Here is a 16,476-nt window from a genome sequence, read left to right on the forward strand (position 1 = left end):
AAAATTCGATTAATTTAGTTCGGTTGGTGATCGAATTAATTTGGTGATCGAATTAATCGTTACACCCCTCAACTTTATCTTACCTTTTTCCTTAATAATGGATTATTCTTGCTTGCTTTCTTCTTATTCTTTTTCACACACTTTCGGCCATTCCCAACTTGGGTTATTCTTGTTCCGATGCTCATATGCTCACTGCCTTTAAGTTAAAGGCAAATGTTAAATTTAGGTTTCATGCATCCAAACTGACATTCTAAAACCTAGTACGAATCAAGTGATCTCGGTTGTGAAAGAATTATTGTTATTTCTTGAGGTTCCGGATTCGAACACCATGAATATTAGTGGTGTGACCGTTCAATGTCGAATGATTAAGAGTTATTTTTAATAGATACTATCTTGTATTTATCCTAATTAATTAAAAATATATTCTAAAACCTAAGTTAGATGTGTCAAACTAATATTATACAGGCTGCTTCTAAACTAATATTTTTAGTGTAATACACAGAAAGAGATTATGATATGATTATGTTTAAATATTTAATTTATAAATAAAATTTGGGAAAGAATATATGAATATGAGTAATATATATAAAGTGATGGATTCTTTCTTGTCAGTTAAAGAACTTTTGGCTGTTTACATCGAAAAAGAAAAAGAAGAAAAAAAGCTTTGCAATCTCAGTGAAAGAATATTGGATAGATTAGTTCGGATGGGCACGAGGTGGAGTGGGTTTTGTCATTTAAAAATATAATAATTTTACGGCAATTACTTTTAAATATAGAGATATTATAATAATTACTTGAGTAGAGTTGAAGACTTTGTATTTTATTTTTTTATTAATTTTAGATAAATAAGGTAATATTTGTTCAAATATGATTTTAATTATTTGATCTTCAACGTTCATACTCCTAACATTCATGATACTTGAATCCGAGATTTCAAAAAATAACAATAATTTCATTATCTTCTAGGTCTCTTGATTCGTGATTTTTACTTTAAATCTAATTCTATTTTTAGACCTATATTTTATTTTATTAAATTTATTCTAAATTTTAAAAAAATTAAACTTTATAAAATCAAATCGATGCTTATTAGTTATATAAATTATGAGGCTTTTGCTTATTGGCTTATGACTTCCACAAGTTTGAAATAAACTCTCAACGTCATAACTAATAAACATATATAAGTGCAGTAAGAGCCTTTGGTTTTGTTGAGTTTGGCCGATGAAAGAGGCAGCAGAAATCTTCTCCTCCTCCATTTCATAATCAGTTACTATTAAATTAGCTGAAGAGAAATGGCAGGAAGAGGGAACGAATGGATCAATGGGTACTTGGAAGCGATCCTGGATGCGGGGAATAAGAGGGATGATGGGAAGTTGAAGAATGGGAAATTCCAAGAGCCGACGACGCAACAGCAGCAGCTCCTGAAGGCAGAAAAGCCGTTTAGTCCGACCAGGTACTTCGTGGAAGAAGTGATTAACGGCTTCGATGAATCCGACCTCCATAGGACGTGGGTTAAGGTAAACTGATTACTTTCCTTCTAAACTCATTTTCGTATTCCAGCATGCATTAATGGAAGGAATTGGGTTAACGAAGGGTGGGTAACGTGAGTGCAGGTAATAGCGACCAGGAATAGCCGTGAACGCACCAACAGGCTCGAGAATATGTGCTGGCGCATTTGGCACCTTGCCCGCAAAAAGAAACAGGTCTCCATCCTTTTCCTTTCCTTCTTCTCTGTTCCTCACGTGTATATTATATTCCTCTTTCCCTTAATATTGCTTTACTTCCATTTATTTCTACTCCTTTTCATTTCTTTATCTTCTCTCTATATTAAGGGTGATAATCAATCTAGAATCGAATATCAAATATAATCAAATTGAATACAACTAAATTTAATATTTCAGTTCATTACTATTTTTATTTTTTAAATAATTGTTTATGATATTTAAGAATTTTTTTACTAATTATTTTAAATATATGAATCTTTTTAATTATAAAAAAAGTAAAACTAGTCACAAATTAAATACTGAATTAGACTTATTTTGATAATTCTACTTTAACTTGTGAACGGAAAATCAAACATTTTTAATTTACACGATCGTATAAAGAGTCAAAAAAGTTCATTTTTTACTCCTAAATTGTGTAAAATATTTTTAGTTTAACACCATAAAGTAAACGGGTCGTTTAAGGGCTTGATAGTGACTGAATTGCATAGTCTACGAAGTTAGGTGTCTATTGCGCACAACCAATTTTCATTAAGGGATTGGCGTGGGTTCGATTCGCTACAGCGCCATATTACTCTCACATTTTAACACTCTTCGTCTATATGTCTTCAAAGCTTCGTCCACTATTTCAACTTCACCTAATAATTATATTTGATGAAAACTATTAGAAACTAACTTTAATTTTGATATTATAAAATCCATTTAGTATTATAAATATAAAAGGTATAATAAAATCAAATTATATTTCAATATGTGCATATGTGTTTTTTGTGTGAAATATTTAATTTTAACCTATATTGTAGGCATGCTAAATTTTAATATTATATTCACAAGTTATATATAGTAATTAATAATGAAATTTTATAAAATTATTATCTACAATTTAATTTAATTTAATATATTATATTATTTACAATATTAATACGAACTAAATAAAATCAAAGTTAATTTATATTGAAATTTAATACAACTATAAGATATAATATATTAATTCTTGACACGAATCGATATTGAAGTGAAAACAACTTGGAAGCACTCTTGGATTTGAAACCCAAGATTCGATTTTTTTTATTTCATCAAAATATATATTCTAATTAATTTGTGACACATGTTATTATTTAGTTGAGAAACTTATTTATCAATAGTATCTGAAATAGTATGTAGATGAGGAATACTATAGGACCTAATTAGAACTATAATAAAAATTTGATGTTAAAATAGAATATTTTAAAATTTAAGGATCAATTTAAAATAATAACATAGTTTGGAACCTCGTGTACAATAATCTCACTATTTAAACCTGACTCTTAACCTAGTAACTATTGGGCTTTTAGTCAATTAACCCAAAAAGTTTTTATTTTTATTTTGTTTTGCTTTATTAGTTTTTAGTCATTATTTTATAAAATTTTGAGTTATTTTAAATTTATATTTTTTTTCTTAAAATTATATTTTTATACGAGAAAATTATAAATACAATCATCGCAACAATCGTATACATGATTGACCAAATATTCAATTAAACTGTCGAATAGCAGACACTAAAAGAATAACCAATTAATTGAATTAATTTTAAAGATGAATACTTCATATTATTAATATAAGTCTTATTTGCACCAATTTATTATAAAAATACAAATAAATAAATATAATATATTCTCATTTAAGTCATATAAAGAAAACTTTATATTTCATGAGTAATTTATTTTATACTGATTTTTTATTCACAAAAGAAGAATAGGGAAAAATGAAAGAAAGATATTAAAATAAATTATAAATTAATTCAATATTTTATAAACTAGTTTTACTAACATATTAATGTAAATTGCATTATAAATTATTATTATTCTTTGTATTTATCTATACAAAAGGAAAAAAAGGAAAATTAAAATATAAAAATATTTTAATAAATTAACATAATTAAATCATGTTACAATTAATTACAAATTGGATAAGATTTTATTGCACAAATGTGTTCATAAAACATATATAATTAAGCACACTGGCACGTACAGGTGGGGAAATATGGGATAATTGGACAATAGTCTTAAAGAAGCAAGAAAACTTATGTGTTTATGTATGTATATACCGAAGGAAATGAGCATAAGGATTATTTGCAGATAGCATGGGATGATGCGCGAAGGTTAGCAAAACGACGACTTGAACGTGAGCAAGGTCGTAATGATGCTGCGGATGACTTGTCGGAGTTGTCCGAAGGCGAGAAAGAGAAGGGTGATCCCAATATTTCAGAACCGATCAAGGATCTATCAAGAATCAACTCCGACATGCAAATTTGGTTTGATGATAATGACAGGCAGTCTAAACATCTCTACATTGTCTTAATCAGGTAAATGTTCCAAGGCACCAAATTTATTTACTTGTCTAATAATGGAAAAAGTCATTGGTCATTACCTGCTGATTGCTGATTGTTGATTGCGTGCAGCATGCATGGGCTGCTCCGCGGTGAAAACATGGAGCTCGGAAGGGATTCTGATACGGGTGGGCAGGTGAAATATGTGGTTGAACTTGCTCGAGCTTTAGCGAACACCAAAGGGGTTGATCGGTGGATCTGCTGACTAGACAAATCACCTCATCCGAAGTAGATTCAAGCTATGGTGAGCCTATAGAGATGTTGTCATGCCCTTCCGATGCTACTGGAAGTTGTGGAGCCTATATTATCCGCATCCCTTGCGGTCCTTGTGAAAAGTACATAGCCAAAGAGTCTCTTTGGCCTCATATTCCTGAATTTGTTGATGGGGCTCTAAACCACATAGTGAATATGGCGAGGGCTCTGGGTGACCAACTCAACGGGGGGAAACCTGCATGGCCTTACGTGATTCATGGCCATTATGCTGATGCTGGAGAGGTGGCAGCCCACTTGTCCGGGGCCTTAAACGTGCCTATGGTTTTAACAGGCCACTCACTTGGCCGGAACAAGTTTGAGCAGCTGCTTAAACAAGGCAGGCTGTCTAAGGAAGCCATAAATGCCACATACAAGATAATAAGGAGGATTGAGGGTGAAGAGTTGGGGCTGGATGCTGCTGAAATGGTGGTCACCAGCACAAGGCAAGAGATAGAAGAGCAATGGGGATTATATGATGGCTTTGATCTTAAGTTAGAAAGGAAGCTTCGAGTTAGGAGACGGCGTGGAGTGAGTTGCCTCGGGCGTTACATGCCAAGGATGGTGGTACACCCATATTCTCTGCAATATAAACAATACATAGATTATATTTCCACTCCTAGAAAGTACAATTCTGTATTCTACTGTTTCTACCAAATTATATTCTCTGCACTTTATCTGAGTACAACTACTTTCGAGTTCTAGTAAACATATGATCACATTCATTTGCAGAAAGACTGACCGGTTAAAGTTTAATTAGCAGCAACATTATTACTTTCTTAACTTCTTTTATGATATTAGGTCATACCTCCAGGCATGGACTTCAGCTATGTTACAACACAAGATTCATTGGAAAATGATAGCGACCTCAAGTCATTGCTTGGATCCAACGACAGAGTTCAAAACAAAGGACATCTACCTCAAATATGGTCTGAGGTCAGACACTATTCTCTCCCCCCCAATTTGGATCTGATAATTCTAGTCATGAATACATACAATTGTTATAAGTGAATCTTACCTATTGCCATACCCAAACAGGATAAATATTTGAGCACTAAAACTATTGATATGATATGACATGAGCTGGTCTGATTTTACGAAGCAGATGCGGTTTTTCACAAATCCTCACAAGCAACCATACTTGCATTGTCTCGTCCAGACCCCAAGAAAATGTTACTACATTACTCAAGGTTTTGGAGAGTGTCAGCCCCTCAGAGAATTGGCCAACCTGGTAAAACTAAGTTTGACTTCAAAACAGGATCCAACTATATATGTAAGATAATCATAAACATCAACTAGTCTGTTTACTGAAACTATATCCTATTGTTACAGACATTGATACTTGGAAACAGAGATATTGAGGACATGTCCAACAGCAGCTCAGTTGTGTGACTACTGTACTAAAGCTCATAGATAGTTATGACCTATATGGTCAAGTGGCCTATCCCAAGCATCACAAACAATCACAAGTTCCTGAGATTACCGCTTAGCTGCCAAGACCAAGGTACATATATGTAGTGTACGTTTGCTAAGAATTTCGCCACGCCTTGTTCTTCACTCTGTTGTCTTTCTGCAAACATAAAACTGTTAATATTGACATTTTACGGCAACTCTATTCTTGAAGGGAGTTTTCATCAACCCAGCTCTGGTGGAACATTTGGTCTTACTGTCATTGAGGTAACTACAAAGGTTTTGAGTTGCTATGAGTAAGCTGGATCATAGTAACATCATACTTTCTACAATAAGCATTTAAAAAATAACCCACTTCAGAGCTCTAAGGATCATGTAAATGAATTCAAGGTAATCACGAGTTCTATAATTATTAGTTCTCATTTTTATTTCATCTCACAGGCAGCAGCTTATGGTCTACCTGTTGTTGCCACCAAAAATGGTGGGCCAGTGGATATCTGAAGGTAAGATGTAATATATGCCAACAGTTTTTTTTTTATCTTCCAGCACAAGTCATAATTAGCTTACTGAAAGAATATGCGCTTCAATGTAGTATCAATATAGTTGCTTAATACCCTTAAATCTACTAATCCCAGAAATCTCCACAAGGTTGATAAAAATCATGCTGTCTATTAATGCCAAATCTGAAGTGTTAACATATAGAAGTTTGCCTAATCTTGTGAGGAACTCTATCCTTACTCTACCTTCACTCTACTAGGGTTTGGCAAGTTTACGTACAATGTTTTTCCAATGTAAATGACGTGTTTCTAACATAATAACAACAAGAGTTTTTTCACAGGTACTTAACAATGGCCTCCTTGTTGACCCACATGATCAAAAAGCCATAGCAGATGCCCTCCTCAAGCTTCTTGCTGACAAGTACCTATGGGCTGAGTGCCGAAAAAAATGGCCTGAGAAACATACACCGCTTTTCATGGACAGAACACTGTCGTAACGACCTCTCACATGTTGAACATTGCAGGAATCGCCACCCGACTAGCCGTCTTGAGATCATGAAAATTCTTGAAGAACCAATGAGTGACTCTTTAAGGGATGTGGAAGACATCTCTTAGATTTTCCATAGAGGGAGATATCAAACTCAATGGAGAGGTCGATGCAGCAGCCAGACAGAAGAAAATCATTGAAGCCATACTCAAATGGCTTCTTCCAATAGCAACACCAGCATTGTCTACAGTCCGGGTAGAAGACAGATGTTATGTGCAATAGCAGTTGATTGCTATGACAATAATGGAGAAATTACAGAGACCTTCCCAGCAATAATCATGAACGTAATGAAAGATGTGGGCTTATGTGTTGGCATAGGAAAGGTAGGCTTTGTTGCTAACCGGGTCAAGTTTGGGAGAGACTATGCAAGCATTGAGTTCTAGTTCAGTAATATTGAAGATTTTGATGCTTGGTCTGTAATAGCGGAAGTGAATGTACTATCCGTGGAGGGATATGGTGGGCAGATACAGACTATGAAGCTCACATGGCGTACAGATGGCCAGGTGAAAATGTTAGGTCAATGGCAATGAGGCTTGCTAAGATGGAAGATGGAGTAGAAGACATCACCGAGTATGTAGCTGCACGTAGCTCCAGATGCTACTCTTATAGCATCAAACCTGGTACAAAGGTGAGTATGCTTTCTGGTTAACACTAATACTAATACTAAAGAACTACCAACTCAAAATACTCTTATAGCATTAAACCTGGTGCAAAGGTGAGTATGCTTAGTACTAATACTAGAGAACTACCAATAAAACATGCATTCCAAACATAAATTGATGAATCCAAGTTGTGGCAGCCTCAAAGAATAGATGACCTTCGCCAGAGGCTTCGGATGAGAGGCTTCCGATGCATCTTGTCTACTCACGTGCGGCATCAAGGTTAAATGTGGTGCCCTTATTTGCATCAAGAATGCAAGCACTCAGGTCAGAATAGATTCTTTTACACCAAAACATTGCTACAGTCTAAGCAATAAAACTAGAGTTAAATGAGTCCATGTGCTATGCAGGTATCTTTCGATAAGGTGGGGAATTGATCTTTCGAAATTGGTCTTATTTGTGGGGAGCGAGGGGATACCGACTATGAGGACCTGCTAGGTGGCCTAAACAAGACCATAGTTTTGAAAGGTACCGTTGCACACGGCAGTGAGAAGCTCCTTTGCAGTGAAGACAATTTCAAAATAGAAGATGCAGTACCCCAAGGCAACCCTAACATCAACTCTTTAGAGACCAGTGAAGGCCATAATATAGCAGGAGCTTTGGACACTCTTGGGATAAATAATTCTCTCATTTTTATGGTTCTTAGAGCATAAACTTCTATAGTTAACCCACTAGCAAGTTGCAGCTAATACATATCAAAGCATATACATCAATCAGCAATATCTAAAAATAATACACATAAATTTATAAGAAATTGATGCAAAATGAAATATTGTTTTATAATGTAAACCTAGCGTTTTATTATAGTTTTTTTAACATATCTTTTTTTTATATTTTAAAATATGGAAATTGGTGCAAATGAAATACAGTATAAATCAAAGCATACATCAACAGCAGGATTGACACCAATCATGAAATGAGCTAAAATTGAAGCTTTTACCTAGAAATTCAGCTACTAGTGAATTCTACCAAACTTTGATTCCTTCTTCGAAGAGAAGCTTAATGGTGACGAACTAATCTTTATATTTTTTAATCTGAGCAGCAATGTAGCCATTGGAGGGCATTCAGATTCTCTCTGGTGCGGTTGTTGGCACTTTAAAAAATTCTCCAATTATTGTGATTCTGTGATGTTCGTTTCAAAAGAATTATGGAGGAACTGGGAATGCCAACCAGTTTGTGACAAACAAAACCCTCCAATCAAATCAAGAAAGAGTAAATAATAGGGCAGAAATGAATGAAATTGAGAAAATTTGGATGAAATCAGTAAGAAAATGAAATCAGTGACAAACAAAACCTCCAATCACAAATCAAGAAAGAGTAAATAATAGGGTAGAAATGAATGAAATTGAGAAAATTTGGATGAAATCAGTAAGAAAATGAAATCAGTATGTGTGGAAAAAATTCCTTTGTTTTGTATTATGTAATTGGGGTTGGGCCTGCAGACACACAGGCCAGAACCCAGAGCATATATAGTATAAAATAATTTGGTGGGAATCGTACGTACTACGTACTAATAGTAGAAATGAAACCACCAGTAGGAAGAAGGCGCAGCCATGGAACCCCTCTGTTTAGATTTCTTCTTTATTCAAGGCTTCGTTCATCCTTATTTGCCTCCCCTTTCTTTCCACTTCAGGCTCCGCCGTTTTCATCAGGTTCCAATCCCAACGCCTTATTTTCCCGAATTCGCTGTTTTTCTACTTTTGATCAGGATAGGAGTTCTCTCATTTGATTTTTTTTTTGTATTTGATGCCCCTATAAATTCAAGATGATTGTTTACGAGCAATTATTTCCATTTAATTGATTTTTTAATTTTATTTTGAATTTCCTTCCTAGATGACGTGACTTTGGAAATGTGGAGGCTTTCTAAAGTAATTGCATTATTTGATTTTTTTCCACATGTGGAATCATTGTAGCAAATGTTGAGAAACTGGTACTTTAATTTCAACATAAAGATCTTTTTTCAAATCATATATATATTTCTCCAATTAACTTCTATGTGATAATATTTGCTTCTTAAAAGCCGAGTTTGTGTAATATCTTTCATTATTACCCTGGACATGCAGTTAATTTCTTTCTAACTCTTTTCCATGATTTTTATGATTGTTTTATATTATTATTTGAGTCATTGCTTTGACTGAAACCATCTGCAAATGTTTCCCATGTTATAAATCTTTGATTTGATATATTAATCTAATTACTATTGTCATAAATGAAACATATGAACATATAATACGTAATTGCTTCATAAGTTGTCTATGTTTTGTCTTCCTTTCATTTAGTCATGGTGAAGAGGTGGTAGGTATTATGGCTAGTTGGAGAGCAGTATCTAGCAAACGCAGGAACAACTTAGTTTTGACAATTTTGCCATTTTATCTACTTTGGTGTTTGTGGGGTGAGATATATTAGAGAATTTGATCCAGTGGAATATGATCCTCTTAACTCAAAGCTCGAGGTTTAAGGAATTTTTTACTTGTTTTTTATTTACACTTTTTCTAGCTTTCTGTATTCTTTTTCCCTTGCAGTTTTTCAGTGGTAAACTTTGAGGCGATATTGCTGCTTTCCCTTTAACTGTTTAAGATTGCTCTGTTATTTCTCTCTTTGCACTTTTCTATACCTCCTGCCCGTTGAAGTTGTTTGTGATTCATTAGGTGTAAAAACATTGATTGAGTTACAACTGAATTTCATGTAAAACCTACAAATGGAGGACTCAAACATAAAATAGAAGTCGATACTTGATATAATTGTATGCGTGTGCTCTTTCTAAATTTTCTTCAATGATGATGACAAGGGAGTTTTCAAACATTTTACTAAGGTTATTCTACTTAGTTGATGTTCACTATATGATATAATATTGGATAGGCTTCTGAATGATTTAAATAATTTTTTTCTAAATATTCTAAGTTGAAGATTTTTTTTTTATAGGAATGAAAGGCCTCATTAAAAACCCCATTCTTAAATTAACGACCTTGAAGAAAGGTCGTTAATCATAGGAAGGAGGAAAAGAGTGCCTTGAAACTTTTATTAATATTGAACATTACATAAAAGTTAAAAATAGCACTAAATTGCTTGACATAAGACTTAAACACTCCTCCTCTCAACATAAAAACCTACACACTTGGTCAAGAAAACCACAAATAGACCCTTACAATCAACCTATCCCTTTCTTTGCTAAGCTATCTGCCTCTCAGTTACACTCCCTTGGAATCAACCTTACTGAATGAACCTTTCCACAGATAAGACTCGAAATCTGATAAACAATAGGCAAGAAAAAAATAGGTGCCAGAGTCGGGACTGAATCCATTCCACTGCAGACGAGCATCACTTTCAACGATCAACCTACCAACTGAAGCCCACCGAGAATACAGAAAAATATCCATGCCTCTTTTCATAGCTTTTATTCAGCAAGTGGGGGGATTGCTTGACCAATACTCTCTGAGAAAATCAAAAGAGTGCAACCATTCCAATCTCTTAATAAGCCTCCTATACCTCCATCTGAATCGTTCTTCCTAACAGCTCCATCGACATTCATCTTTAGGAAGTCTACTGGGGGGGTAACCACCGAAAGACAATACGATCTTTAACATTACAAGATGAAACACCATCTGCAAGAGATGGATTACCAATCAACACATCCTCTTGTATATTAATACCCGGAAATTTGGCATGGAACCATTTAGCAAGCCTGAATCTAACAATGAAGAACAGTGACACGCTGTCTAAAAAATTCCTCGAACACCATTGCGTTCCCATGTTTTCAATTTATTTTATTCCTCAGTTAAAGGGGATGCTTGTCACATATATGTTTTCAATTACTAGTACAACTTTATTTTTATGTTTATATTGCAGACCCAACTAAGCAGGTGTGGGTTGGCTGAACAATCCTCCCCTGGTGTGTGCTCATGGTGGTGACTCAATTAATGCCTTCCCAAACACAGTAAACATCTTTTTTTCTGTAATTGCTTTAGTTTGCTATTTGCGTGGCTTTCAAAAGACACACACGGCAGCCATATAATTTGGTTGCTTATATATCTTATGGCCTGAAAATATAAAGACTAGTGAGAAGCTCCTGCTTCTCTCTAGATTTTTAGGCATTTTTTTCAGCTCTTTCTTTGATCTCTCTTTTTGTCTTATGATGGCAAGTAAGGTGATTAGTTCTGCTGGGAAGAATTGTTTTACGGTGATCATTTTCAACATTCCAGAGCTTTTTCATCATAAAGGTCTTTGGTTGTTATTCGATAAATATGGAGAGGTGGTCGATTCTTTCATCCCTAACAAAAGAAGCAAGGGAGGAAGTAGGTTTGGCTTTGTTCGTTTCACCAGTTTGGAGGACGCAAGGAAGGCTATCAGCTGTGTTGACAGATCTAGGATTCGTGGTAATGAAGTTAGAGTTTTCTTGGCCAAATTTCAACCTCGGGCAGCTTTTTGGAGAAAGAAGTTTTCTGGCTTAAAACCAGCCGTGAGCAAGAGTAATAGGGAGGATGTTGGGCGTTCAGAGGTTCCCATTGTGGGTTCTGTTGACGAGGACAAGCTTTCAACTTGCAGAGGCAGGTTGGTAGGGTGGTGCAGAAATTTTTTTAAGATGAAAGAGTTGACTGCTATTATGCACAAGGAAGGCATATTAGGCCCGAAAATTATGAGGTTAAGCGGGCTAGCAGTTCTAATCATTTTTGAGGATGAAGAGAGTAGGGATTTCACGTTGAACAATCAGATGGGGGCATTGAATAAATGTTTTGGCAAAGTAGAAGTGTGGTCGGAAAACTTTCATTGCAGTAGCCGCCGGGCGTGGCTATCGTGCAAAGGGATCCCACCATTTTTGTGGAATCCTTCCACCTTCAGAAGCATTGCAGACAAATGGGGAGAACTTATCTCCATTGAGGAAGGATCTGTGAATCCAGGCTCTTTTGACAGGGCTTTGTTTCAAATTATTACAAACTGCCAAACACGTGTGGAAGAATTCGTTGTTTTGAAAGCTGGGGATTTGTTTCTTACAGTTTTTATTTCTGAGTTTGAGCCTTGTTTCAGTCCTGATTCGGTCTGGGCAGACTCGTTCCTGATGGATGAGGCAGTTGCCTCCCCGTTCTCTTTAGTGGGGGAGCTCGTCGGTGTCTCGCCAGTTATTTCTCCCGTGGTGGAGGTATGTCTTGAGGGAGCTGGTAGAAACATGGACTGTTCAGCTGGTAGAAACGTGGACTGTTCGGTGGAGAAGATTTCTGAGCAATGTTCTGTGGACGAAGAAAGTCTATTATGTTGTATGGGGGAAAGATTTAATGGCTGCATCTTGTCGGGTGGGGAAGTAGTGGAGAGGAACATAGGGGAGAATTATATTATGGGTTTAAGGAATAATGTTGTTGGTATGGGGAAGATTCCTTCGAAATTCGAGGATGTGGTGGAGCACGAGATTGTGTTGGAACACGCGGCGAGATAGTCAGTTTTTGAAAGAAGCGAAAGTTGTAAGTCTGCACGTGATATAGTGGGAATAATGGATTTTTTTTATTAGTTCAACTTGGATGGTCGGTTAAAGGCAAAGGTGATGAAGAACGTGATTAACATTATCAAAAAACGTGCTATTAGTAATTCCAAGGGTGTGGAGGCCCAACAGGATGGGGATGTGGTTGGCAATTTGGATGGAAGAGCTAAATCGGGGTGTGTAGATAAGGATTTGGAACAGATTCTTAGAGTATTGGAGGGGAATTTAACTCTTCCCAATCCTTTGAAGAGAGATTTGGGTCCCCAAATAAAGGCTAGATACTGCGAACCAAGAAAAGAAGAAGGTTCAATGTGAGGGTGTTTTGTCTGTTCTTGGAGCCAGAATATGTTTCCGTTTTTTCCAGCTTTGGAGAAAGAGTCTACAGCTGGGCTTTCTGCCCTCTTCGTGTGGAAGCTCCTGGATGTTGTGTTTTATTTTGGCTTCTTTGGTTCGAGTCGGCTGTACTTTTGGTCTTTATTTTAGGAGTTTTGTTTTCTGGTGCCCTTCGAGCCAAGAGTTAGGCTTTCAGTCGGGTCAGTCCTTTAGAGGCTGTTGCGGTTGATATGTTGGATTAGGTTGAGTTTTGTTGCTGCTGTGGGGGTGTTTTCGGTTGTTTTATGGTGTTATGTTTTATGTAGGGAGTCGATCTCTGGATGTATATTGGTTTTTTTATGTTTAATGAAATCCTAAAGCACTCTTTTCCTCCTTCCGCTGATTAAGGAGCTTATCTATAAGTCCCTCTAATCAAGAAGGAGGTTTTTAATGAGGCATTCAATTCCTATAAAAAAAATATATCTTATGGCCTTATGGGGATTTAATAGTCTTGTTTCATACTGCACTTGGTTTCTGGTTTCCTTCGGTTTGTTCTGTTCAACTTATGTTTTTGTGCCTAGAACTTGAAATTATGATAAGGCTTGGCCAAGGCTAGGTTAGCATAAGTTAAATCCTTATAGTACATGATGAACTGGTTATTTAGATTAAAATGACCTTGAATTGAGCCTGCTTTCTCATAGCTTTTAGGATCTTATTATTATTCTTGGTTGATCTGTTTATCATCTGCTCTTTTTCTTTTATTTGACCAGATGTCTGCATATGGTTTTGCTCTTCGTTCTCAAGTAGATTGCATTGAAATTGATGTCTCTCGCTCATCAGATGGAGTTTTGTTTGCACTTCATGACAGGTATTTTCATCTCATAATCATATGAGATATTCCATAAATGATGTGATTTTCTAATTCATGTGTACTTTACTTCCCTGAATGGTTTCAGTAGTCATTTTTATTTAAAAAATGTTGCAGTCAGTTTGTTGAGTTATTTTCTATTTACTCTTGTGTAATGTATAGGATTTTAAAATTTCTTGATGAATTAGAATTTTATAGAAATATTAAGAAAAAACCCAATGCATGTGCTGAAATTTTGACATTTAATATGTAAGCAACATCTTTTCATTTATATTCCATATTCCTCTCAATCCAGGTCCTCTAATCTTTTGGTGTTAATCTTCGTGTGCCACCTAATATACAATTTTGTCTCATATAATTGGTGGATTAATAATTAGCTTAATACTATCATTCATTCAGTTCAGGACATGGTCTTGGATTGTTCATTATAGCTGTACTGATTCAGATTTATTAGATTGCTGCATATTGGTGGGAGCTTGAACCAAGGTTTTGGATTACTTGATTTGTTCCTTTATTTGCAACATTATGACTCTTTGTTCCTTTTGCCAACTCAAAAAGTGGTAATTCCTTTTTCTTTTCATCTTTGCTAATTTTCTAGAATAAGATGTTAAGGAAAAACATTTACTAATTAGCTAAGTGACTTTTTAAGTAAGCTGAAAGTGCATTTTGTGGGTGGGTAGTATTAAGAGGGTTTAGCAAAATAACAAAAATAACGTGTAATACTTAATGCAATAATTGTTTGGTTGTGTTGGAGTACAAATCTGGTTTTTCTTCCTGCATTTGTATTGCAAGCATATTGCAGCTGTTTGGAGACTTTATTTTTATATTACACAGGCAGGGATTTGCATAAAATATCTGGTAACAGCACTTCAAAAGTTGGGCATTTGAGATCAAACGAGGTGAAAATATTTCTGAATGGACTCTTCTCTTGTTCTGTTGAGTTCTAAAGAATCCATTTTTACCTTCATGATTTATGAGACCTAATTATTGTGCTTCATGTATGTCATATATACAATGAGAGGGGCCCAAACCAGAAAGAAAAAATATAATATGTTGAATTAAGATACTTTCATTTCTTTCTATCTGATTTGACTGTTCAGTTTGATCTTACTAATATGTTTATTTTCTGGCATGCCTTCCCATTACTGGTTATGATATTAAAATTTTGATGGTTTTCCCTGTAAAATATTGGATTCGAGAAAATGTGCTTTCCTTGAGCTTAAGCAAGGAAATATTAATTTCTTAATGACTTGCTTGATCGCCTAATATTTTAGTCTGAACAAGAAGAATTAATATAATTTGTGAAAAAATCTATCTGTATATGAGGTTCTAATTGATAAATTGATTTTTTTTGGCAAATATGTGTTTTTTAAGATACTAGATATTGGGTGTAGGAAGAGGGTTGAACAATGTTTGTTCAGTATTATTTTCCTTACTGTTGGAGCTTAGTTTGTTTGTCTTTGTATGAAAGGCAACAAACAGTGCAAATTGAGCGATGTGATTATTACAGTGGTAGGAGTAGGTGGAATATAAAAGAGATTCTGTGTTGTTGTATTAAAATGTTTGATTTTTATCTGTTTTGAAAAACAGGCACAGTTACATACATAGATTTTCTAAGAGCAAAAGCAACATTTTCCATAATAGCATCATGAAGTGAGCTTGGTGTCATATCTTCTTGAGAGATGGAAGTGTTTCTCAATCAGCCCAAAAACATCCTACAAGGAAAATTTCATTAAACACGAAAATATGAGTGAGAGAGTCAAATTTAGAGAGAGAAGGAGCGAATGGTCAGTTTGCTGTGGGGGAGAAATGGACGATTTTCGTTGATAATCTTAGCAAGAGGGTTACAAGAGGTGAATTAAGGGAAATATTTCAGCATTACGATCAAGTTGTGAGGATTTTCATTCCAAATTTTACTCAGAAACCGAAATACAAGAACTACACTTTCGCGTTTGTTCAGTTTGCAAGTGAGGAAGGGAGGAGGGCTATTCAGTGTGTTAATGGAACTTGGATCGACGGGAAAAGAGTTTTAGTCGGGTTAGAAAAATATCAGAACAACAAGAATAGAGAAGTTACTGAAGGCAAGTCTACGAGGGATGGGCCAATCCCAATAAGGGTGGAGAAAACAAATAGTGAGAAACACGCTGGATCTTTGAGAAACCTGAGGGGATAGTAGATCATACAAGGAGGTGGTGGAAATGACCAATAGAGAGGATTGCAGAAATATCAATAAAGAGGATGGTCAAAGGTTAAGGAAGGCTGCTAATGGGATAAGGAATGTCTGGGAGATGCATATCTCCTCGGAGGATTCGACTTGGGTGAAAAGGTCTTTAACAGGGGTAATCAAGCATTCCTTCGAGCAAGAATTTGTTCAAAAAGCT

The 16,476-nt window shown here is 35.4% G+C and overlaps 2 protein-coding genes and 1 long non-coding RNA gene across 3 annotated transcripts in view; 2 read left to right on the forward strand and 1 right to left on the reverse strand.

Annotated features, from left to right (window-relative positions):
* Nucleotides 1-1,198: 1,198 nt before the first annotated feature.
* On the forward strand, nucleotides 1,199-8,250 carry LOC120129988 (probable sucrose-phosphate synthase 4). The gene is given in 27 exon segments (XM_039147355.1): nucleotides 1,199-1,514; nucleotides 1,611-1,700; nucleotides 3,836-4,062; nucleotides 4,159-4,271; nucleotides 4,274-4,902; nucleotides 5,137-5,271; nucleotides 5,438-5,465; nucleotides 5,468-5,513; nucleotides 5,515-5,566; nucleotides 5,668-5,722; nucleotides 5,725-5,811; nucleotides 5,814-5,839; nucleotides 5,960-5,987; nucleotides 5,990-6,012; nucleotides 6,187-6,255; nucleotides 6,584-6,685; nucleotides 6,687-6,847; nucleotides 6,849-6,931; nucleotides 6,934-7,120; nucleotides 7,122-7,187; nucleotides 7,189-7,217; nucleotides 7,220-7,248; nucleotides 7,250-7,417; nucleotides 7,589-7,640; nucleotides 7,643-7,715; nucleotides 7,799-7,845; nucleotides 7,848-8,250. Coding segments are annotated over 27 exon segments (3,084 nt in total). The 5' UTR covers nucleotides 1,199-1,289; the 3' UTR covers nucleotides 8,102-8,250.
* On the reverse strand, nucleotides 6,019-6,717 carry LOC120129989. The gene is made up of 3 exons (XR_005516796.1): nucleotides 6,582-6,717; nucleotides 6,489-6,493; nucleotides 6,019-6,242 (listed from the first exon to the last, which is right to left on the reverse strand). It is a non-coding gene; the product is annotated as an uncharacterized LOC120129989 (long non-coding RNA).
* Nucleotides 8,251-9,001: 751 nt separating the features above from the next.
* LOC120130014 (glycerophosphodiester phosphodiesterase GDPD4-like) overlaps nucleotides 9,002-16,476 on the forward strand; it is a 35,709-nt gene continuing 28,234 nt past the window's right edge. Inside the window, 5 exon segments of the mRNA XM_039147374.1 lie at nucleotides 9,002-9,100; nucleotides 11,295-11,312; nucleotides 11,314-11,382; nucleotides 13,998-14,095; nucleotides 14,934-14,994. Of these exon segments, the coding sequence (XP_039003305.1) occupies nucleotides 9,002-9,100; nucleotides 11,295-11,312; nucleotides 11,314-11,382; nucleotides 13,998-14,095; nucleotides 14,934-14,994 (345 nt within the window).

Source organism: Hibiscus syriacus, unplaced genomic scaffold (assembly GCF_006381635.1).
Source record: "Hibiscus syriacus cultivar Baekdansim isolate YM2019G1 unplaced genomic scaffold, ASM638163v2 tig00110505_pilon, whole genome shotgun sequence".
NCBI lineage: Eukaryota > Viridiplantae > Streptophyta > Magnoliopsida > Malvales > Malvaceae > Hibiscus > Hibiscus syriacus.